Source organism: Abramis brama (assembly GCF_963993115.1).
Source record: "Abramis brama genome assembly, chromosome: 25".
NCBI lineage: Eukaryota > Metazoa > Chordata > Actinopteri > Cypriniformes > Leuciscidae > Abramis > Abramis brama.
In genome coordinates, this window is record NC_139987.1 from 29,326,005 (window position 1) to 29,351,004 (window position 25,000).

At 41.9% G+C, this 25,000-nt stretch overlaps 1 protein-coding gene across 1 annotated transcript in view; it reads left to right on the forward strand.

Moving 5' to 3' along the window:
• The first annotated feature begins 108 nt into the window (after positions 1 to 108).
• Positions 109 to 25,000, forward strand: part of LOC311076093 (beta/gamma crystallin domain-containing protein 3) — a 40,341-nt gene continuing 15,449 nt past the window's right edge. Inside the window, exons 1-13 of the mRNA XM_084103978.1 lie at positions 109 to 356; positions 705 to 768; positions 5,052 to 5,341; positions 11,831 to 14,432; positions 14,524 to 14,568; positions 14,945 to 15,063; positions 16,746 to 16,884; positions 17,873 to 18,000; positions 18,872 to 18,998; positions 19,163 to 19,198; positions 19,279 to 19,400; positions 23,399 to 23,528; positions 23,761 to 23,870. Coding sequence (XP_083960104.1) covers positions 253 to 356; positions 705 to 768; positions 5,052 to 5,341; positions 11,831 to 14,432; positions 14,524 to 14,568; positions 14,945 to 15,063; positions 16,746 to 16,884; positions 17,873 to 18,000; positions 18,872 to 18,998; positions 19,163 to 19,198; positions 19,279 to 19,400; positions 23,399 to 23,528; positions 23,761 to 23,870 — 4,016 coding nt within the window. The 5' untranslated portion in view covers positions 109 to 252. The remainder of the gene's footprint in view (positions 357 to 704; positions 769 to 5,051; positions 5,342 to 11,830; positions 14,433 to 14,523; positions 14,569 to 14,944; positions 15,064 to 16,745; positions 16,885 to 17,872; positions 18,001 to 18,871; positions 18,999 to 19,162; positions 19,199 to 19,278; positions 19,401 to 23,398; positions 23,529 to 23,760; positions 23,871 to 25,000) is intronic.

The following is a 25,000-nucleotide window of genomic DNA, read 5'->3' on the forward strand; positions in this document are numbered from 1 at the left end:
TTCATCTGTCAACAACATGACTCACTCACAGTTGGTTTATTTACACGAGACGCAGTTTCGCCGCTACACTTCGTTATAAACTCTTGTCCTGTTCTTCTGAGTAGATGATTGACTCTTGACTCCTCCCAAACAAACTTCCTCAAACTATCCTCAGTCGATCTGATCTGTGAAACACGGTGAAATGGAGAGAAGCATCCGATCGCTTGGGTTATTGTACTCTCAGATCTTCTCAGATGTTTAGTTTTGTTCGTGATGTCCGATGTGAAGACGCAGATGTCCTGGCACGAGGATTTCGCCAAAAACCTTTCCAGGTTCTTTTCCAGGAGTAAATCTGTGGACACGGAGGGGAATGAAAGGCTTGTCTCATTTTCTTCCTTCCTTCTATTTTTAGCTGTTAATCGAGTGAAGTTCGTTTGTGCTCGTGAAGAAGTTTCATGTTTTCTCTGAGCCAGTCAAACAATCACACTGTTTCTGTTCTTCTGTAGAGGATTTATTCGCTGTTTTTTCCCCCCTAATGTCAAAAAATGAGCTGGAAATATTTCGAAGAAAAGAGTTATTTAATAGCTCAGGGTGTGTCAGTCAGTGTTCTGTGTGTCTCTGGAGAGAATCTGATATCCGTGGACAGTTGAAGCTGAAGGCAGTTTCTGTGTTTGTGTTGATTATCAATGCTTTGCATTTTCCTCTGATTTGTTTATTTCCCCCAGTGAGATCAGAGAGGCTGATGATGGATCTGCAGATCAAACACCTGAGCAGCACCAGAACACACAGGTGACACTGACACACAAGAGGAGCTTTCACTGTAGTGTGTGTGTGTGTGTGAGTGAGTAGAGAAGCAGACAGCAGGAAGGAGAAATATATAAAGATAGAAATATAGAACTATATGAAACACAAAGAATTTGCTGATTTTCTATCAGAGTTAGTACTGGTTGCAGATAAAGTCCTAATTGTTGGTGATTTTAATATACATGTAGATAACGAAAAAGATGCATTAGGATTGGCATTTAAAGACATTCTTAACTCTATTGGAGTTAGACAACACGTGTCAGGACCTACTCATTGTCGTAATCATACTTTAGATCTAATATTATCACACGGAATCAATGTTGATGCCGTTGAAATTCTGCAGCAGAGCGATGACATCTCAGATCATTATTTAGTCTCGTGTAAACTTCATTTAGCCAAGGCTGCAAAGCCGACTCCGTGTTGCAAATATGTTAGACTTATCACTTCTGCCACTAAAGATTGCTTTATTAATGATCTTCCTGATCAGTTTCAGATGTATTTCGTATTTCATGGAAGGAGAGCTCAATTGCATACAGAGAGGCCTTAAAAGCTGTTAGATTGCTTATTTTCCAACCCTATTAGAAGAAAATAAACATAATCCTAGGTATTTATTTGAAACAGTGGCTAAACTAACGAAAAATAACCCAAAAGTTTCCAAGCAGCATAGCAGTAATGACTTTATGAACTTCTTTACTTACAAGATTGATAATATTAGACTCAACTAGGCAAACACTGCGCCATTAATACACTCCTTTATTTGACCCTATATTCTCAGTGGACAAAGAGATGCTTCCGGAGGTCATAGATCCTCTTTTTAATATCATTAATTCATCTTTGTCATTAGGATACGTAGCAAAAACTTTTAAGCTGGCTATGATTAAACCGCTTGTTAAAAAAACGCAACTTGATCGTACAGAATTAGTCAATTACAGGCCGATCTCGAATCTACCCTTTCTGTCAAAGATACTAGAAAAGGCGTTATCCTCACAACTATGTTCCTTTTTATAAAGAAATGATATCTGCAAGGATTTTCAGTCAGGATTTAGGCCGTACCATAGTACTGAGACTGCTCTCATCAGAGTCACAAATGATTTGCTCTTATCCGATCGTGGTTGTATCTCTCTATTAGTGTTACTCGATCTTAGTGCTGCATTTGACACTATTGACCACAACATTCTTTTAAATAGACTCAAAAATGATGTTGGCATTAGTGGAATTGCATTAGCATGGTTTAAATCATACTTATCTGACCGTTATCAGTTTGTAGCAGTAAATGAGAGATGTCTCATTGATCACAAGTTCAGTATGGCGTACCACAAGGCTCAGTACTAGGACCGATGCTGTTCACTCTGTACATGCTACCCTCACACACACACACACACACACACACACACACACACACACACTCTTGTACATGCTACCCTTAGGAGATATCATTAGGAAGCATGGCATTAGTTTTCACTGTTATGCTGATGATACTCAGCTCTATATTTCTTCACACCCTGGCGAAACTTACCAATTCACAAAATTAACGGAATGCATAGCTGATATAAAAAACTGGATGACTAGTAATTTCCTACTACTAAATTCTGAAAAAACAGAGATTCTAATTATTGGACCAAAATCTTCCTCACGTAATAATCTAGAATACCGTCTAACACTTGATGGCTGCTCTGTTCAGTCTTCGTCGTCGGTCAGGAACCTGGGTGTGCTCTTTGATATAATTTTTATTTGAAAGTCACGTTTCTAGTATCTGTAAAACTGCATTCTTCCATCTTAAATATATATATAAATTACGCCATATGCTCTCAATGACAAATGCGGAACAGTTAGTTCATGCGTTCATGACCTCAAGGCTAGATTACTGTAATGCTCTACTGAGTGGTTGCCCTGCACGCTTAATAAACAAACTACAGCTGGTCCAAAACGCAGCAGCTCGAGTTCTTACCAGAACCAGGAAGTATGACCATATTAGCCCGGTTCTGTCAACACTGCACTGGCTCCCTATTAAACATCGCATACATTTTAAAATATTGCTGATTACTTACAAAGCACTAAATGGTTTAGCTCCGCAGTGCTTGAGCGAGCTCTTAACGCATTATAGTCCTTCACGTCTATTGCGATCTCAAAACTCCGGCCAGTTGATAATACCTAGAATATCAAAGTCGACTGCTGGCGGTAGATCCTTCTCCTATTTAGCACCAAAACTTGCTAACATTGTCCGGGAAGCAGACACACTCTGTCAGTTCAAAGCTAGACTCAAAACACATCTCTTTGGCCTATCATACACATAACACATTATAGACTTCTATAATTCAATGTTAGGCTGCATAGATTAGGTCAGCCGGAACCGGGAACACTTCCCATAAATCCTGATGTACTCGTTACATCATAAGAAGAATGGCGTCTACGCTAATATTAGTCTCTCTGTTTATCCCGAGGTTTACCGCAGTCCTCCGTATCCAGATCTGATGAAGGACATGCACCTGGACACACTCACACACACACACTCACACACACACACTCACACACACACACACACACACACACACACACACACACACACACACACACACACACACACACACACACACACACACACTCCAGATCTGATGAAGGACCTGTGCCTGGACAGTCAACGCAGACAACGCAGTCCTGAAGTGTCCACTAGCCTCCTTCCCTTCCCTTTACCTCTGTACAGATAAAACGTTATCAAAATGATTCCAGTTCGCATGGATACGCGAAAGAGACAAAAAATCTGTATTACAAGAAATTTGCCGATGTCAATTCAAGAAAGAATGCGCACATATTAATTCAAATGTGCATACCTATAGACTAAACACGTAATATGCATATGCACGCCGTCACCGTTTTCACAGATTCACGTTTTTGAAGTTTACACGGAGATGGTAACATTTTTCAAAACATTTCATAACTTGCACCTTGGAACCTATATCAAAGTTTGCGTTCTCGAGCTCCAAACACTGTTGTTGTGTAAATGAACGGCCGGAACTCATTAAAAGTTTTCTGTTTTCTGTTAGAACGGTGTCATGTTAGCGGCCCCTAAGTTAATAACTAATGATCTTTACAACGGAAGTGAATCAATCAAAACTAACTTTGGCTGGACAATGACTTTATTCTAGATCTGCTGTAAAGCCTAAACAATCTCTGTTACTGTAATCTCCTATTATCACTGTAAAGCTGCTTTGAAACAATCTATATTGTTAAAGCGCTGTATAAATGGAGACTGACAAATATTCAAATGTAACATAATAGAGTATGACTGTCTCATCTATGGCTAATTCTATTCAGTTTCCCCAAATAAGCTAAACTAATTAGTGTCTGCATTTAAAACACATTTCAAGGGCACTGTAAGTATATAGTGATGGATAATACAGAACCACCAAAGAAAAGATAAAGACAGACAGACTGGACTATGTTTAAAACTAGGAAAACACCTTCAGTTTTCAACCTGCCTAACGCTTACCTATAGATTTTTTCAGCAAACTGGCTCTGTCGAGTTTTTTAATTGGCTTTAAGCTAAAACTCCTCTCCCATGGCCTCATGGGACGGTAACGTGTCCAGCGAATGCACAGTCTCAGGACATACTACTCTGTTGGCAAACTGTTTTACACAAACTATATCGTGGGGAAATGTTGGATTTCGGATGCAGTGCTAGTCTTAACAGAGGCGCTACGTTTATGCAAGTGTGTGGCCCAAATGTGTGAAACAAGTCAAGTCACCTTCATTTATACAGCGCTTTAACATTATAGATTGTTTCACAGCAGCTTTACAGTGATAATAGGAGATTACAGTAACAGAGATTGTTTAGGCTTTACAGCAGATCTAGAATAAAGTTATTGTCCAGCCAAAGTTAGTTTTGATTGATTCACTTCCGTCGCAAAGATCATTAGTTATTAACTTAGGGGCCGCTAACACGACACCGTTCTAACTGGAGACAGAAAACTGTTTTCAGAGAAACGACAGAATAACAACTATGAAATGTCTTTCTTTCTTTCTTTCTTTCTTTAGCACTGAAGGGGTTAAGGGTTAGGGTGGGATGTACTGGGGAGGAACGGGAGAGAGAGGGAGGGAGAGAGGGGGAGGGAGAGAGGGAGAGAGGGAGAGAGGGGGAGGGAGAGAGGGGGAGGAAGAGGGGGAGGAAGAGGGGGAGGGAGGGAGACATAGAGAGGGAGGGGGAGAGAGAGAGACACACAGATGGTCACTGCTGCTACTGAAGGCGCCTCCCTCTCTCTGTTCTCTCTCAGGAGTCGCTGCCATCTGACGGAAGCAGCGCGTCACACTCGGAAGACGAGAGCTCGACTCCTCAATCCGCCTCCACAGCACCTCCTGCAGACGGATTCCTCAGACGCCTGGGAAGCCTGTTCCAATTCAGCCGGGCAGAACCGGCCCGAGGACAGAGAGAGAGACAGATCGACACGGACAGCCTGATTACAGCAGAGAGAGAGACGCAAACAAGCGCAAACACACACAAGAGCGGAGGAAGGGAGGAACCGGTGGAGCCGTCTGTGTGTCATTCAGAGCTCTCACACACACAGTAAGTCATATCAACGCCCGACCCTGTGTGTGTGTGTGTGTGTGTGTGTGTGTGTGTGTGTGTGTGTGTGTTTGTTTGTATGTGTGTGTTTGTATGTGTATGTGTGTGTTTTTGTATTAGAGCCTGACCGAAATGGATTTTTGGGGGCCGATGCCGATACCGATATTAATGAGTAAAAAAGACAGATATCGATATATCGGCCGATATTCTTTGTGTATATTATTATAGTACAGTACTTCGTGTGTCCAAACTTTTGACTGGTACTGCATATAGAATACAGTATATACATAAACAGAATATATACTATATTGCCAAAAGAATTGGGAAACTCCTCCAAATCATTGAGTTCAGGTGTTCCAATCACTTCCATGGCCACAGTTGTACAAATCAAGCTCTAGGCATGCAGACGCTTCTACACACATCTGTGAAAGACTGTGTCGCTCTCAGGAGCTCAGTGAATTCAAGCGTTTGACCGTGATCGGTTGCCACCTGTGCAATAAGTCCATTCCTGAAATTTCCTCACTACGAAATATTCCATGGTCAACTATTAGTGGTATTATAACAAAGTGGAAGCAATTAGGAAGAACAGCAACTCAGCCACGAATTGTTAAGCCTTGTAAAATCACAGAACGGGTCAGTGCATGCTGAGGCGCACAGTACGCAGAACGGTACCTGCCTGACTGCACTGTGCCGAGTGTAAGGTTTGGTGGAGGGGGGGTTATGGGGCGGGGTTGTTTGGTGGAGGGGGGGTTATGGTGCGGGGTTGTTTGGTGGAGGGGGGGTTATGGGGTGGGGTTGTTTGGTGGAGGGGGGGTGTTGGTGTGGTGTTGTTTTGGGGAGGGGGGTGATGGTGTGGGGTTGTTCTTCAGGGCTCGGCCTCTTAGTTCCAGGGAAAGGAACTCTTAATGCTTCAGCAGACCAAGATATTTCGGACAGTTTCATGCTCCAACTTTGTGGGAAGAGTTTGGGGATGCTCCTGTTCCAGCATGACTGCGCTCCAGTGCACAGAGCAGGACCATAAACACATGGATGAGGAGTTTGGTGTGGAGGAACTGGACTCCTGCACAGAGTCCTGAGCTCAGCCCGAGAGAACAGCTTTGGGATGGGTTAGAGCGAGACTGAGAGCTTCTCGTCCAACATCAGTGTCTGACCTCACTAATGCGCTTCTAGAAGAATAATTCCCATAAACACACTCCTAAACCTTGTGGAAAGCCTTCCCAGAAGAGTTGAAGCTGTTATGGATGCAAAGGGTGGACCAACTCCATATTAAACCCTACGGATCAGGAATGGGATGTCATTAAAGTTCATGTGCATGTAAAGGCCGACGTCCCAAAACTTTTGCCAATATAGTGCATATACATAAACACATCTTTTGCAATGATCACTCAAATGTGGTGATCAAACACTTATAATGATGTGACAAAGATACTGTATGTAATGGAGTCAGAGTGAATGACAGAATGAGATATATTTGAGCTGGAACCAAACTAGTTTGCATTGCATGTTCTATTCTATATTATCTTCTAATACTGTAGCTTAATCTTCACTAATGACTTCATCTTTTTATTTAGAAATGTTGTATCAAAAATAACAATAAAATGAGTGTCACTGGCAAAACCTTATCATCTTCTATTATTAGTCGTATTTCCTCTAGTCTCTACCGGTGGAAGAAGTACTCAGATCTTTAAAGTAAAAGTAATAATACCGTAATGAAAATGTTCAATTACATATTTAAAATTTAATTAAAAGTACATACATAGTCAGCAAAATTTGCTAAACGTGAAAGTACTCATGCAGAATGGCTCTATATGAAGTGTTATAATTATATAAATGATTGGAATATTGCTTGATGTTGTACCGACATCAGTCAAGTGGTGTCTTAACGGTAAGTTGCTAACTAGTTACCAGGCTTGAGTCTGTCGAAAGGTGATTCAGCGCTACGTTGTCATCTGGTGAGACGCAATGCTACAAAGTAAATAAACAATGTCCCCGTCTTTTACTCTCACAACGAGCTTATCATACTCGTTTGCTACATTAGCTAGCTAACCATGTTTCAAAGCTTGTCAGTGGAGTGGAAGCGAATGTGTGCGTATCTCACACCGTGTCTGAAGAGACCTCATTACTGAAGAGGGTCGGCTGGTGTCACTACAGTGACCTGGGTCACCAGTAGCAAACAATAGAGTGCGCTCTGCTGGACAGACTATGTAATTACACAATTTACAAGCATTTTATCTGCATTATACGTTCTAAAAAAAATGTCATATCATTGGCATATTTGCATCATACACGCCGATACCGATATATCTGCCACAGGCTCATATCGGCCGATAAAATCGCAGGCCGATAAATTGGTCGGGCTCTAGTTTGTATATGTGTGCGTGTGTATTGGTGTGAGTGTGTGTGTTTGTGCATGTGCATGTCCGCGCGCGCGCGCGTGTGTGTGTGTGTGTGTGTGTGTTTTCAACGTTTTGTTCAAAGGTTTGGGTTAGCCTTTTGTGTGAATATAAAAGCGATAGAAGTCTATGATTTACATGGCTAAAGAGAATGTGTGTGTGTGTGTGTCGAGGACACTGGTTTCTCTCATTCTTCAGTCCATGTGACTGCGACCCCCTGAGGCCTGGCGCCTGCTGATGATGTCATCAAACCGGCCCTGAACATCCACAGTGCTTTTTCATTCAGAACGTCTTGCTGAAGGATGTTCATCAGAGTAACTGGTGTATCTGCAGCTCCGGTGTGTGTTATCTGTTATCAGACGTGGTGTCACACACAGAAGCTGTCGATATGACGTATTACCAGATAAACCATCTGAACTCTGATGATTGTGGATCATATCTGCACTTTATTGAGCCGTAATCGTCTGCGCTGTTTCTCATTAGTGTGAGAGATGCGTTCCTGTCTCTCTCTGACTGATTTCACACACAGGTTTGAGGGAGTGTGTGTTGATTTGGTTGTACTTTGGGGACATTTTCAATTGGAAATACAATCAATAATGAGTTATTTGTGTGTATACCGTATCATATCTTCAATGTATCTTCACTGTTAATGTATTATGAACTTTTGAACTCTCTCCCTTACACAAAATCAACAAATATTTAAATATATCAATAGAACAAAACTGACCCACATTTAAATCTCTTAATTGTCTTGATCACTCGTGTTTGAGTTACTGCAGCACTGATGTATGCACTAGACAACACTATAAATACATATACTGTATTTATAGTGTTGTCTAGTGCATACATCAGTGCTAGATGTAAATCCAGAGGATCACTCGCATCATCATCATTATATATCGTCATATGCCCAGCACTAAAGCATATCTCACTCACTCATATCGAGAGTAGGACTTTCTGGAAAGATTCTTTGGAAGTGTGTATTGTAAAAAGTGCTATACCAATAAATATAACGGTAACACTTTACAATAAGGTTCGTTGGTTAACATTAGTTAACTATATTAGTTAATATGAACTAATAATGAACTGCACGTATATAGCATTTATTAATATTTGTTCATGTTAGTTTCAACATTTACTAATACTTTATTAAAATCTTGTCAACATTAGTTAATGCACTGTGAACTAACATGTATACTAACAATGAACAGCTGTATTTTTATTAACTAATGTTAACAAAGATTGATAAATACTGTAACAAATGGATTGCTCATGGTTAGTTCATGTTAGTTAGTACATTAACTAATGTTAGCTAATGAACCTTATTGTAAAATGTTACCAATATATCTTGACTTGAATGACTGGATGAATCTGTGGTGTTTTGTGTGAGTAATCGTCGTCTTGAAGTTCATTGAATTTAAGTGAACAGAAACTGACATTTGGGGGTAAAGCGTCATGTTGATGTGAGAGAACAGCGGCGGAAAAATAAGAGGAAAATGTATTGTATTTGCAATTTATTTAAGAGTTGGAGTATTAGGAAAGTGTTCAGAGGATTTCTATCATGAAATGGCTTTATTTACTCTGAAGCTTTAGAGTCCTACGGGCAGACGGATCTGTGGAGGCTCGTTCAGACAAGCCTGACAGACAGTTAATCAGCAGAAAGACAGCGCTGAGATCCACAGAGACCAGAACAACACCAACCCAGCAGAACTCATGCAGTCAGACGCCTCTCTATGAACGCTTCAACAGCTTCTGCATTTCCATTTCCTCATTACACTAATGTGTTCCTCTCTGCAAAACTATTTAAGGTGCAGATAGTGGTGTGTCAGTTTCATGTTTCAAGTTTCTGTGTGAGTGATTATTAGTGAGTGAGTGAGTGAGTGAGTGAGTGAGTGAGTGTGTGAGTGTGTGAGTGAGTGAGTGTGTGTGTGAGTGAGTATTAGTGAGTTTCTGTGTGAGTGTGTGTGTGTGAGTGAGTAAGCAGTGTGTCACTGTTGTTGGCTCATGAAGGTTGGAGTAACAAAAGGGAAAGACCTCTGAGGAGCCTCTCATCTCTCTTGCGTTTGCTGACGGTGTGCTGAAGCGTGTTGTAATGGTTATTCCATGTTGCACAGAACAGAAGCTGTAAGCTCGTCCACTGGGAATCCATGTTTGACAGGAAGCCGAGCTGATAAAACAGATTTATTCACTCTCGGTCCATGTTTTTTGAGTCCAAGAATAGAAACACCTCAGTTCTTTTATTGTCTTACTTAAGGTGAAACTTCTTATTTTAAATTCTATTTATATCACAGTTTGCTTGATATCCATGTGTCTAGTTAGAGCCTCCTGGGAAATATTAATATTGTGACTCTCTTTCACATGATTCACATAACTGTAGTGTAGAATGAGCTGGAGATGCCTGATGAAATGTTCAGTATTTTCCACTTTACTTTTTCATTCATTCAGTTATGTTACATTCCTATATGTTTCTGTCCTGTCACGAGAATGTTTCGAGGGCAGACTCTAATGTGTCCGTCTAATAAACGTTTATCTGATCAACTGCTTCCTTCGTTCCATCGCAGAGAACAAAGAGAAGATATGTTGTGTGTGCACAACACTGAGAGTATTTTATCTAAGTGTTTACTGAGCCTTTATCATCAGTTTAAAATTCCAGTTGCTGTGTGAATAATGAGTTTTATTTAGTCCTCTACTCCAGTCCTCTCATTCGATAGCGAGTACCACACCATTCAGAATAACCAGTACTGTCTGTTCATCAAATAAAGCAATTTAATGGCTTTAGAAGACTTGGAATATAATGCACTAAAACTTTTGTGGTCGATTTTTTTTTGAGCTTGTTAGTTACAACAATGGGTAACGCACAGAATCGAATTTGGATCGGTCCCATACTGATCGATACCTGATCTGACAGTCTGTATCGGACTGATACTGGGTATCGGATCACCGCATCTTTAATATTTAATAGGGCTGGGAATCGATTAAAAAAAATTAACTAATTAATTGCACAATTTGCTGTAATTAATTGCAATTAATTGCATTTCCCCCAAGCTTGTAATCATCAATATTTAGAATCACCTAATTAAATTAAACAACACAGGAAAAAAAGGAACAGAAAATAGCCCTATATATATTAAAATAATATTAAACATCAATATATCAATATATTATTCTTTTTCAATAATCAATCAACATAATCAATTTAACAGATTATTATTATTATTATTATTTTTTACTAATTATCAAAATAAAATATAGTCCTACAAAGCTATTATTACCAGAGCATGTGATCAGAGCAAGTCATTTTACCATTGTTGCCCAGCATGACTATACCAGCAGAAGCCTACAGAGAAATTTCACGTTATTTGAGTAGACTTTACTTTTCCAGTGCGTGATCGGTACATGATTGGAGCGTTTGGGCCGTTAACGACAGAGCCATCAACACACACACACACACACACACACACACACATACACACACACACACACACACGGAACGGAGAGCGCGATGTACACACGGAGCGGAAAAGACCCGCTCATGATAGCTGTGCGAGAATGAAACCTGATCGCCGAACATGGAGAGGCGGGACGGCATATTTTCGGCCTTCTCAATAGCAGCCGCAACAGGAAGTCATTAAAACGAGGCAAAAAAAAAGTGCTGCGTTAATTGCGTTATTTTTTTTTTACGCGTTAAACATTTCAAATTAATCGCAAAGATTAACGCGTTAATTCCCCCAGCCCTAATCTTTAATAATGTTTAATTGTTTTGTAATGGGTTATGGTTAAATCTTTTCTTTACTTTTTTTACTTTGTTTTTTTGTACTTATTTGCATTGTACAGTACCATTGTGTGATGTTTCTGTAGGTGCTTTTGTGTCTTTTGTGTAGATTGCTGCTTATGAATATTGAATAAGTATAATGTTTTACTTTCTGCTTTTACATAACAGCAATATTACTCACAGAGAGCAATACAAATGTCATGAGTGTGTGCTTTAATATATCTCAAATGTTTGGTTGTCTGTCCTGTTTATGTATCCATTCGTTGTGTGTGGAATTGTGCTGGGATAGCTTTACTAGTGTCTCTTTGTCTTTCTTCTGTTCAGACCTCAGGAACAGACCGAGGAAGATAGAAGTGATGCCGTAAACATCAACGCCAAAGAGCGCTCGGAGGAGAAGAGACGTCATGACCTAGCCTGTCCTCCTGTGGTGACTTATGGCACGTACCGTGGATTGAGGGAAGTCAGGAAACCAAAGAAGAAGCATCGAGTCGAGCTTCACTCGCCCATCTCTGAGGGAGAAGAGGCGACTCAACCCGACAGCCATGAGGACAACGAGATCTCCTCTTCCTCTGCTAACACAATGAACTCTGATAGTCAGGAATATCCCACTGCAGTAAATCAAGCATCTCCTTCACAGACACAACAGATAGAGGACGGATTGACCCAGAGTGACTTATTAGATGACGTTCCTACTGTTGAATCTGGACTAACTCCAGCCCTCCAACTCCCTCATGTTACAGACTCTGACCGGTTGCTTACCTGCATAGATGTCTACAGAATTCCTCAAGCAGCAGAACCAAGCCCGTTGAATGACCCGGTTAACCGCAGACAGGAGCATCTTGCCCAGGGTGTTACGTTAGAGGCGGACACCAATGATCTGACACTATCAAACGCACAATCAAACTCTTACACAGTCCATCACAACACACTCCCCATTCCAGAACAGAGCTCAGAGCAACCAAAGCCATCAGTAATCGTAAACAGAACAGATGATCTAGCCCCGGATTCTCAGGCACACCAGCGTCCGGGGGAGTCCAAGCTGAAACGGGCTGTGGTGGATTCTGGAGTAGATGAAGAGGTCCTACGTTTGGAGTCTAAAAAGATGGTGGACAGCATCCTGACAAATGCTCTTGCTGCCCTGCAGAAGATGGAAGTATCTGAGACGGAGCATGGCGTACTGTTAACCTGTGAACTTCATGAAGGCTCAGAGGCAGTGCTGTTTGAAGGGTTAGATGGTCGTAGAGATGGAGGCACTGAAGCAGAGCATCAGTTTCGTATGATGCTGTCGGACCAGACGCTGTCCGTTGTTCTGGAAGAAGAGCTAGCAGGAACCTGTAGGTCTCCACCCTCCTCAGGGTACGAGTCCATCGCTGGCTCCGACACTGACATCAGGGGCATTGTGGGACTGAACTCCGAGCTCACCACTACCTGTGCTCCAGTCGGCTCTCAAAATGAAAATCAGACCGTTCTTGAATATTTAGTTAAGGAAAAAAATGTGGATGTAACTGGTTCCCGTAAGAGCAGTGCTGCTGATGACGAGCCATTATCCCAAAATCTCCAAAGCCATAGGGATGTTGTTCATAAAACAGACTTCAAGCTCTTCCTACCTGCTTTGACAGAGGAGTCTCTCTCACGAGAGCAACACACTGGTGACATCTCGGCATGTAAAGATAAAGGGGGAAAGAGACCTCAGGATACAGCCAAAGACAATGCAATGAGCAATAACAACCTGAATGGTTCCTGTGACACCTCCATCATCACTCCTGCTTCAGCAGAACATCAGGATAGTCTTCAACAAAGCCAAACTCTCAGTGTAACTCTCAGTGACCACTTTAGCCACAGTCTTGCATCGGACACAGCTGATTTCGATATGATGTCAGAAATCAAAGAACAGCCACCAGCTATACGAAGCCATGAATCTGAGGAGACCGAAGCACCTTATTCAGGGAGCAGTCAACAGGAACCGATCTCTTGTGACTCTAGCGCTGGAACAGATTGCAGTGTCCAGCCGTGCGTGACTGAAGTCCAGCGCTCTGGAGGGCAGCACCATCCTTCACATTGGGTCTCAGTCCGAGCGGTTCGCTGTGACGTCACCGATGACCAAAGCCTGAGTCCCGCCACACTCGAGGAGCATCTGAAGCCAGAGCTCAGTGTGAACCCAGGTATATCAGCCGTGTCTGTTTCAGGCCAGAGAATTCACCTTGACCCCATGGACAGTTCCAGCAGAACTGCGGCTTTCGCTCCCCATCATTCACGATTTCACGATCTCGACCTCCACCAGGTAGACGGAGGCTTCGCCATCATCAGCGAGGAGGAAGAGAGTGACATGGTGTTTGTGAACGACACCGGGCCCATGCACAGTCCCAGCACGCGTCGAGCCAAAGCATATCCCTTCTCCCTGTCCCCCATCTACGAGGAGGAGTGTGTGCGTGAGGAGGCCGTAGGCCGGGAGACGCTGCCCTTCCCCCCAGTGGCCGAGGAGGAGCAGAGGAGCGTTGAGCAGCCGGCCTCCTCCATACTCTCACTCCTGCAGTCCGTCAGCGAGAAGCTGCAGTCCAGTGTGATCTACAGTTCAGCCGAGAACTCCTCCAGCGCCTCTCCGACAAGCTACCGCTACTCCCGCGGAGACGACAGTGAGGAAGATGACGAGGACTCCAGCAATCTCCTGAGCCGCCAGCTCACCGGGGCCGAACCGGAGCCGAACGCTGAGCATGAGCACAGCTCAGATACTGATTGCACTGCTAATGACGCTCCGGAGAGAATACAGGAGCAGCAGGACTGGGATGGCACACTGGGTAATATTGGAAAGAATGCCAATACTCCTTTCTATCAGTACTTGAAATCCAGACTAATGCCATCAGGTGATGAAGAACCTCAAGACATTAAACGCATTGTGTGTCGTAGTGGATGCAACGCAATGGTTAGGGTAAGCAGAGTAAGATTTTAGTCTAACATGAGATATGTCTATATATATATGTGTGTAAAAAAACTGCTTTTTTTTCTTTGTGTCCTCACAGGAAGAGAACAGAGGGTTTGGAAAGGTCAACCCTAGACCGACACCAGTAAGTTCTTCTCTATGACTGTCCTTCATTAGGCATCTTATGCTTATGGTTGTTTGTGTTCAGTCTGAGCTCCTGAGACTTTGAACTGATTTCTGCATTTCCTTTGCATCCCCCAATAGGGCTTTAGGCAAGTAAAAGTAGGGCACACACTCTAAAATGTAAATGTCCCTCACTTGTTTAGATTGTGCCAGTATAGCATTGTCAGGATTATAATGGTAACGATTTTTTTTACTTTATACAATACAGATTGTTTGAAAGCAGCTTTACAGTGATAACAGAAAAAGGATGTATTTCTGCTGTTGTTCAGGTCGTCTGTAACTTGTGTGTGCTCAGTGGTCTTTTGGTCCCCATTGCTGATGTTTTTCTGCAAACACAGATGCTCATCTACGAGGGTCAGTCCCTCAGCGCTGAGAGAAGAGAAATCTGCAACGATGTGGAGGACACTGGGAAGGATCTGTTTGCTCACGGAGCTACGCTTCACGCGCTGAGAGGATGGTGATCATATTTACTTCCATCAGAAAATACATCTCACTGTAATGCTTAAACAACACACACACACACACACACACACACACACATTCACACACGCACACTCACACACACTCACACACACACGCACACTCACTCACTCACTCACTCACTCACTCACTCACTCACTCACTGACTCTCACACACGCACACACACACACACACACACACACACTCGCTCACTCACTCACTGACACACACACTCACTCACTCTCACACACACACACACACACACACACACAGACACACACACACACACACTCACACGCACACACACACACTCACTCACTGACTCAAACACACACACACACACACACACACACACACACACACACACACACACACACAGTATCCTTCCTGGCTGAGTCTGAGTTGACAGTGATCTGTGTTTATGGATGAGCTGTAACAGTCCAGTTTTGCTGCTGTCCATGAAATGAGCTCATATCATAATTTTGAATCTAAGTGGACTCCCATTGGCTCTCAGACAGAGACAGAGACTGAGTGTGTGTGTGTGTGTATAAGTGCGCTGCAGCTCATGTCTAATAGATGAAGTGATTTTGTCTCCATTTTTCTGGCTTGTTTTAAAAGAGCTCTGAGAGCTTCTGCAATGTCGTCTCGCTAATGCACTTCCACAGACGCGTCTGCATTATTCAGCAGCGCTCGAGCGCGTGGGAAATCACACGGGGGTGTTTTTAACTTTGTTTTTCGTAAACTTTTCCAGTGAAAATGTTCTGGTGCAGTGGACAGAAGGCTGATTTGATCCAGAGAGTTTATGAATAAAACAGTGGCGTCACGCACAGATGTTGAGATGTTCTTTAAGGTTTATGGAGTTAAATATTTCTTAAGTGTATGTGTTCCTGTCCTGTGTGTGTGTGTGTGTTTAACCTTTATTTAAAGTGAGTTTGCACTTTATACAACACAGATTGTTTTAAAGCAGCTTCATTGGGAAATAACTTGTAAATTCAGTGATGCAAACAGAGTTCTGCTGTAAAGCAGCTTTAAAAAGTCAATAATAAACAGTGATTTTTTTGTGTGAATTTGTTGTATTTTAAAATGTTGTCTTACTGTACTACTACCTTGGCCTGGTCTCTCTTGTAAAAGAGACTTCCTAGTAAAATAAAGGTAAATACAATAAATAAATAAATGATTCAGCTGAAGTCAATTCAGTGTTGGTTCAGTTCAATAACTCTGTAAAGTTAATCAATTATTGAATTAGTTCATTGTAAAGCCGCTCTGCAGAAAACAGTGATGTCATCATCAGCTTGGTTCAGTCAGATCAATAATAATGTTGAATATTAATAATAATGTTGAATATTAAGTGTTCCAATGACAGGAACATAAACTCCCATCAGTGACCGAGTAGAGGAAAACCAGGGTCAGTCAATCAGTTCTGCTCTGGACAACGAGCCAACAGTGTGTGATTATGATTCAGACTGTGGATTGATATCATTCAGAATACTGCATCCAGTTTCTTCTGCTTGTTTCTTAACCCTTTCTGTTCAGTCACTTCAGACAAAGAGTGTGAGACTCTCTATTGGTCTCCACAGCAACATCCTTGAAATTCTGTGTGTGAGTGTGTTACTGCTGTTGTGTATTGCTTGTTAAGATGATGATGTATGTTCTCATTGTGTGTGTGTGTGTGTGTTTAGCTGGCTGCTGTATGTGGATTCGTGGTACCGTGGCTCATGTGTTGTTCTGGAGGAGGGTCAGACTGTGAAGACCAGCAGAACTGATCCCGATCCCGATCCCAGTGCTGTACTGTCTGTGGGATCCGTCAGGACACTGAAGGTATCAGGAGCTGCCGCTTTCTCAGGCCTTTCCATTACTATAGGTTATAGCAGTATATAATTAATAGGGTATAAATGCAGAAAATAAACATTTCTAGAAATGTTTTTATACACAAATGGTACATATGATTTTGATCATGTTGCGCTGTATATTTGAATGGTGTATATCTGAAACACTGCTGTAATCTGCAACTCTCTTCTGGTGTCGATACAAGTTATGCCCTCCAACAGACTTGAATATAAATGCATTGCTTATAGCACCATCTTGTGGCAGATTCTGCAGATCTAGTCACCCTGTATGTGTGTATTACATTTCATTATGAACAGCCATAGCGGTGACACAAAAATAGGCATGCATGCTGAATTTCAACTGTCTCTATTAAATTGTTTGCTGCCTATTGCCTAATTTGTCATACATCCTGAAAATGTCCAGTTTTAAGTTTGGACTTTGTGTTCACAAGATGTGTGTAGTGTAGGTGAGTTAACCAGTCCTGGCCATATCAGATTTCTGTGGCTTATATCCATGGCCATAACTGGACATTTGGGCTGGGAAACCATGACACTGGGTATTAAAGGGTTAAAGACAATACAGTCTTCACTCCAATTATCATGTTTTACACCAGTGTTTGACATTGATTTTTACCCCAAACTGAAGACATACAGCGCATACATTTTTTGTGACTGTACATGTTAATATATTTAATGAAGAGAGTTTATTATTGGTAGTGTGTGTTTTTTTTAAGCCCTTTATATTCTAACACTGTTCCGCACAGACTGCACTGTATACACAAACTGTGGGAGGCAGAAATATAAATCATACTGTAACAAGCTTAAAGGTTCAGGGAACCAACAAACGTTCAATGTAACTTTTATAATAATAAAATAAACATAAACAAGCAGTCAGGTGAACTAACAGACTTGAATCTGGAACTGTGTGTGTATTGTGTGTTCATGAGCTCTGCTGGAGTTAAAGCGTGTGTTTTGTTCAGGATGACAGTGTTCCAGAGATCCATCTGTTTCCCAGCACGTCTCAGACGATCCGTGTTTATTCTGCGACGGACCTGACGGAGCGGGACGGGCCCGTGTTGCTCTCGGACCTCTGTGTCAGGACCGGATGGTAGGAGTGTGCGTGTAAACTGTGGGAAAGTGGGAGTGTAGAGGGTGGAAGAGCGAAGACAACAACCAGTCGAACACAGCCCTGCTACACACTCATTATACAGACACATGAGTGCTTTTAGTGTTTTCAGTGATGATGTGCATATCTGTCTCAAAAAATGTGTTTTGGTTTTTCATGATCCTTTAAAGAAATCAGGAAGTTTGATCTTAGTTGATCTGGGCAGAAACCATTAAACCATCCTTTTTTAATGTAATTTTCTTGATCACAAACTGGACGTTTGAAATGTTTCTAGCATTGCCACGAGGTTAGAGACCAGGAGCGTTTCACCAGTCCACCATGTCCAAAGACACAATTATTATGGATTAATAATTAGCCAAAAAAGTCAAGTCAAGTTACTTTCATTTATAAAGCGCTTTTAACAATATAGATGTTTCACAGCAGCTTTACAGTGATAATAGGAGATTACAGTAACAGAGATTGTTTAGGCTTTACAGCAGCTCTAGTATAAAGTTATTGTCCAGCCAAAGTTAGTTTTGATTGATTCACTTCCGTTGTAAAGATCATTAGTTATTAACTTAGCGGCCGCTAACACGACACCATTTTAACTGAAGACAGAAACTTTTAATGTGTTCTGGCCGTTCATTCACACACAAGAGTGTTTGGAGCTCAAGAACACAAACTTTGAAACAGGTTCCAAGGTGCAAGTTTTGAAAATTTTTGATAAGCAAAGTGATTAAAAAAGTGGAATTTGCTGCTTTCTCTTACTACCGAAGGACATGCTTTTGACATTTATTTATTTTCCGCAAGCCGTTAAACCCAGCCGGATGTTGTGCTGGCAGTGGTTAATGTGTGTTGTGTCCTCGATGTGCAGCTGGTTGGTGTTTGATCAGCCTGGATTCAGCGGCTCGTCTGCCGTTCTGGAAGCTGATGGGAGAATCACGCCGGTTCTCCAGGATTCCCTGCTGTCCCGTGTGAAGAGTCTTCGGCCAGTGAAACTGGTACATATTCACCCCTTCCCGACCACAGACACGCTCTTCACAATGTGCTCCGTAAACATCACATTAGTAACACAGAAAGAGGTCGTCTGAACCGATGCGAGAGCCTCAGATGTGAAGACAGCAGCGAGTGCAAGCTAACGTCTACTGTTTCTCCTGTGTTTCAGGCTGGACTGCGGGTGACGAGACCTCTGGACCCGAAGGTAAGACAGACAGACAAAACAGATGCTGATGTTCAGAGCTGTTCTCAGATCAGTGGATTAGATTTCTGTCTCCTGTGTAGGTGATGTTGTTTGAGAAGCCGCAGTTCCAGGGTCAGTGCTGGGAGCTGCTGGATCACACACCCCGTCTGAGGGACATAGAGGGACCCGCCGCCATCTCCTCTCTACGGGTCACCGGGGGAGTGTGTGTGTCTCTGATTCTCATGAAACAAGTGATGCTGTTAATGTTTCAGATGGAAACATCTGCAAATTGATGAACTTCTGTAGTGACGACTGGCTGGAAGTGTTTGTGTGTAAGTGTGAGTGTCTATGAGTATGTGTGAGTGAGTAAGTGTGTGAGTATATGAGCGTGTGAGTATATGAGCGTGTGAGTATATGAGCGTGTGAGTATATGTGCGTGAGTATACGTGTGTGTGAGTATGAATGTGTGTAAGTATATGAGTGAGTGTGTGTGTGAGTATATAAGTGTGTATATATGTGCGTGTGAGTATATGTGCGTGTGAGTATATGTGCGTGTGAGTATATGAGCGTGTGAGTGTGTGTGTGAGTATATGAGCGTGTGAGTATATGAGCGTGTGAGTATATGAGCGTGTGAGTGTGTGTGTGAGTATATGAGCGTGTGAGTATATGAGCGTGTGAGTATATGAGCGTGTGAGTGTGTGTGTGAGTATATGAGCGTGTGAGTATATGAGCGTGTGAGTATATGAGCGTGTGAGTATATGTGCGTGTGAGTATACGTGTGTGTGAGTATGAATGTGTGTAAGTATATGAGTGAGTGTGTGTGAGTATATAAGTGTGTATATATGTGCGTGTGAGTATATGTGCGTGTGAGTATATGTGCGTGTGAGTATATGAGCGTGTGAGTGTGTGTGTGAGTATATGAGCGTGTGAGTATATGAGCGTGTGAGTGTGCGTGTGAGTATATGTGCGTGTGAGTATATGAGCGTGTGAGTATATGAGCGTGAGTATGAGCGTGTGAGTATATGTGCGTGTGATTATGTGCATGTGAGTATGTGTGTGTGAGTATATGAGCGTGTGAGTATATGAATGAGTGTGTGTGAGTATATGTGCGTGTGAGTATATGAGCGTGAGTATGAGCGTGTGAGTATATGTGCGTGTGATTATGTGCATGTGAGTATGTGTGTGAGTATATGAGCGTGTGAGTATATGTGCGTGTGAGTATATGAGTGTGTGAATATATGAGTGTGTGAGTATATGAGTATATGTGCGTGTGAGTATATGTGCGTGTGAGTATATGTGCGTGTGAGTATATGTGCGTGTGAGTATATGAGCGTGTGAGTATGTGTGTGTGAGTATATGAGCGTGTGAGTATGTGCGTGTGATTATATGAGTGTGAGTATGTGAGTGTGAGTATATGAGTGTGTGAGTATATGAGTGAGTGTGTGAGTATGTGTGTGTGAGTATATGAGCGTGTGAGTATATGTGCGTGTGTGAGTATATGTTTGTTAGTATTTGTGTGTGTGTGAGTATATGTGTGTGTGAGTGTCAAGTCAAGTTTATTTATATAGCGCTTTTCACAATACAGATTGTATCAAAGCAGCTTCACAGTATTAAATTAAAATTATACATCAATGTTTGTTTCTAGTGGAAAACGTCCACGTTTGGTAATGCTGATCAATAGTATTGTTGATTGATTAATTAAATTAAATATCCCCAAATATCCCCAACTGAGCAAGCCAAAGGCAACAGTGGCAAGGAACCGAAAAACTCCATCAGGTGACCTAATGGAGAAAAAAAAACCTTGGGAGAACCCAGGCTCAGTCGGGGGCCAGTTCTCCTCTGGCGTTTATGAACTAGAGTTCGGATTTAACTGTAAGATTAAAAGTATTATATGAATGCCTGGCTGAAGAGATGCGTCTTTAATCTAGTTTTAAACTGGGAGAGCGAGTCTGAGCAACGAACAGTATCAGGAAGACTATTCCAGAGTTTTGGAGCTAAATGTGAAAATGCTCTCCCTCCTTTGGTGGATCTGGATATCCTAGGTATGACCAAAAGCCTCGAATTTAGTGATCTTAAAGAGCGTGATGGATTATAGGGCGATAGAAGATCCGTTAAATAGACTGGAGCTAGGCCGTTTAGGGCTTTATAAGTCAGTAGCAATAACTTATAATTAATACGGAACTTTATAGGTAGCCAATGTAGTGATGATAAAATCGGTGTTATATGATCATATTTTCTTGATCTAGTAAGAACTCTAGCGGCTGCATTTTGGACTAACTGTAGCTTGTTTATTGAGGATGCAGGACAACCGGCTTAATAAAGCATTACAGTAATCTAGTCTCGAGGTCATGAATGCATGAACTAACTTTTCTGCATCAGAAACTGATAGCATATTACGTAGCTTAGCAATGTTTCTAAGGTGGAAAAAGGCTGTTCTTGTAACATATGAAATATGATTTTCAAAAGACAGGTTGCAGTCACACCCAGGTCTTTTACTGTAGAGGATAAAGTAACAGGACATCCTACCATGTTAAAGTTGTAGTGTGAGAGGTTTTGTGGGCAGTTTTTTGAATAGTATCGAACGCAGCACTAAGATCAAGTAAAACTAGTATTGAGATACAGCCTTGGTCAGAAGCTAAGAGTAAATCATTTGTGATTTTAACGAGCGCAGTTTCAGTGCTATGGTGCGGTCTGAATCCAGACTGAAACTTTTCATAGATGTCATTTTCTTGCAAGAAAGAGCCCAGTTGAGCGGACACCACTTTTTCTAGTATTTTAGACAAAAAAGGAAGATTTGAAATGGGTCTATAATTTGCTAGATTATATGGGTCTAATTGTGGTTTCTTAATGAGAGGTTTTATAACTGCCAGTTTAAATGTTCTTGGAACATGACCTAAAGATAAAGATGAGTTAATAATATTGAGGAGAGGCTTTTCCACTACAGGTAACACTTCTTTCAGTAGTTTAGTGGGTATAGGATCTAATAAACATGTTGTTTATTGTGTGTGTGTGAGTGTGTGAGTATATGTGTGTGAGTATGAGTGTGTGTGAGTATATGAGTGTGTGAGTGAGTACGAGTGTGTGAGTATATAAGTGAGTGTGTGTGTGAGTATATAAGTGTGTGAGTATATGTGTGTGTGAGTATATGAGTGTGAGTATATGTGCGTGAGTATATGAGTGTGAGTATGAGTAAGTGTGTGTGAGTATATGTGTGTTAGTATTTGTGTGTGTGAGTATATGAGCGTGTGAGTATATGAGTGTGAGTATATGTGCGTGTGAGTATATGTGCGTGTGAGTATATGTGCGTGTGAGTATATGTGCGTGTGAGTATATGTGCGTGTGAGTATATGAGTGTGTGAGTGTGTGAGTATATGAGTGTGTGAGTATATGTGCGTGAGTATATGAGTGTGAGTATGAGTAAGTGTGTGTGAGTATATGTGTGTTAGTATTTGTGTGTGTGAGTATATGAGCGTGTGAGTATATGAGCGTGTGAGTATATGAGTGTGTGAGTATATGTGCGTGTGAGTATATGAGTGTGTGAATATATGTGCGTGTGAGTATATGAGTGTGTGAATATATGTGCGTGTGAGTATATGTGCGTGTGAGTATATGTGCGTGTGAGTATATGTGCGTGTGAGTATATGAGTGTGTGAGTATATGAGTGTGTGAGTATATGAGTGTGTGAGTATATGAGCGTGTGAGTATATCGTATATGTGTGTGTGAGTATATGAGCGTGAGTATATCGTATATCAAGTCAAGTCACTTGACTTGACTTGACATGTTCAGACATGTTCATGTTTGTTCATGTTTGCTCTCGTCACACACTGGTCACATGGCGTTCAGCTCAAGACACTAAAACAGTGAATGTTGATTTTAAACAGGAGTAAAGTGACATCGATGAGTATGAAGTTCTGTGTCTGAAAAATCAGAGAAAGACCAGTCTGTGTTATTACATGAAACGGATGGTATTTAAACAGCACAACGTTCTGCTGAAAATGCACAATCTTTCAGCCTAGTGTGGAGTTATTAATACATTAATAATACATTAATAATTTAATTTAATGGAAAAATATAACAGGCTCTGTATACAGCCGGCAGTGTGAATGTAATTGCTTCTCGTCCAGTGTGTGTTTCCATCTTTACACAGCAGTTGATGTTTCCATCAGTCACATGAACACACTGCTGGTCAAAAACACTGTGTGTGTGTGTGTGTGTGTTAGATGGGTGTGCTTCTCCAGTGAAGGGTTCAGAGGTCATCAGTGTGTGCTGGAGGAGGGGGAATACAGCGACTGTACACGACTGTTCGGAGGAGCTGAGCTGACGATCCAATCACTGCGCTTCATTCAGACTGTGAGTGTTCCTGATGTTTCCATGAACTTCATCAGGCCTTTGCTTGTGTAAATGCTTCAGAGGTCCATTATTTCATCACCTCAGTATTGTTGCTCAAGATCATGTTTCACGTTTAAGTATTATGGAGTTAAAAATGAGAAAAAGTGGATGAGAAAAGATAATTGAAATGCCTCAATGTGAGCGACCTTATCAGGGATCTTGTGTTTGCTAATGACCCGTCACGTTCCCTCAGGATTTCCTGGAGCCAGTGGTGTGTGTGAAGAGCTGTGATGAGGAAACCGAGGTGTGTGTGGACGTCCCGGATCTGCAGGAGTCCGACAGCATCAGTGTGAAGAGCGGAGCGTGAGGAAGCGTTTCAGAACCGCGATAAGAGCCACAGAGAGCGAAGGCCTGCTCACACGAGAACTAGAACTATAATGAGAACTACACTAACACTCAAACGCTTGGGGTCGGTAAGTCTCTTCTCACCAAGACTGCATTTATTTGATCAAAAATACAGTAAAAACAGTGAAATATTATTCCAGTGTAAAACAGCTGTTTTCTTGTCCCAGAACTCTCTGTGCTGTGTTGTGACAGGAAGGGTATCCGACGTAAAACCTGTGCCGAGTCATGTGTGTGTGAAGCAGACCCTGCAAATGAGCGGGAATAACGCTAAGAAAGAGAGAGAGTAAATCAGCTGTTTTCTATGTGAATATCTAGTAAAGTGTAATTTATTCCTGTGATCAAAGCTGAACTTTCAGCATCATTACTCCAGTCTTCAGTGTCACATGATCCTTCAGAAATCACTCTAATATGAGGATTTTTTCAGGATTTTTTAGCCATGTTTCATGTGACACTGAAGACTGGAGTAATGATGCTGAAAGTTCAGCTTTGATCACAGGAATAAAATATAGCTGCGAGCAGCGATTGCGGGCCCAAGCCGGTGGCACCGCCACCCTGGTGCCTTTAGTTACACTAAAGCCACCGGGGTGGCGGTGTCACCGGCTTGGGCCCTCCATCGCTGCTCGCAGCTATATTTATATATATATATATATGCCAGTTGGTGGCGCTATAACTTTGACTCACAATAGTTACATCCATCTGATCGGCCTCTTACCACGAACACACTGCTGAAGTTTCATCAAGATCAGTTAACGTATGCAGAAGTTATATTACTTCGTGTTTCTCTTTTCTCGCCATTGTTTCCTCGCCACGGCCAAACCGTTCGAGATATCAAAAATCCGTCCGGAATTTATCATCCTCAATGTCTTGACTTCATGCTGACCGAGTTTGGAGGCGATTGGATGAATTCTCTAGGATGAGTACATCAAATTCCACAGCATGCGTTTTTCAAACAACCCATAATAACCGACTTCCTGTTGGGCGGAGCTAATAACTGCGGAAGTTGTTCGGCCGGATGAGATCTATATGTGTACCGAGTTTCATATTAATTCATGCAAGCGTGTTTGATATATGGACCAAGTTTTTAGACC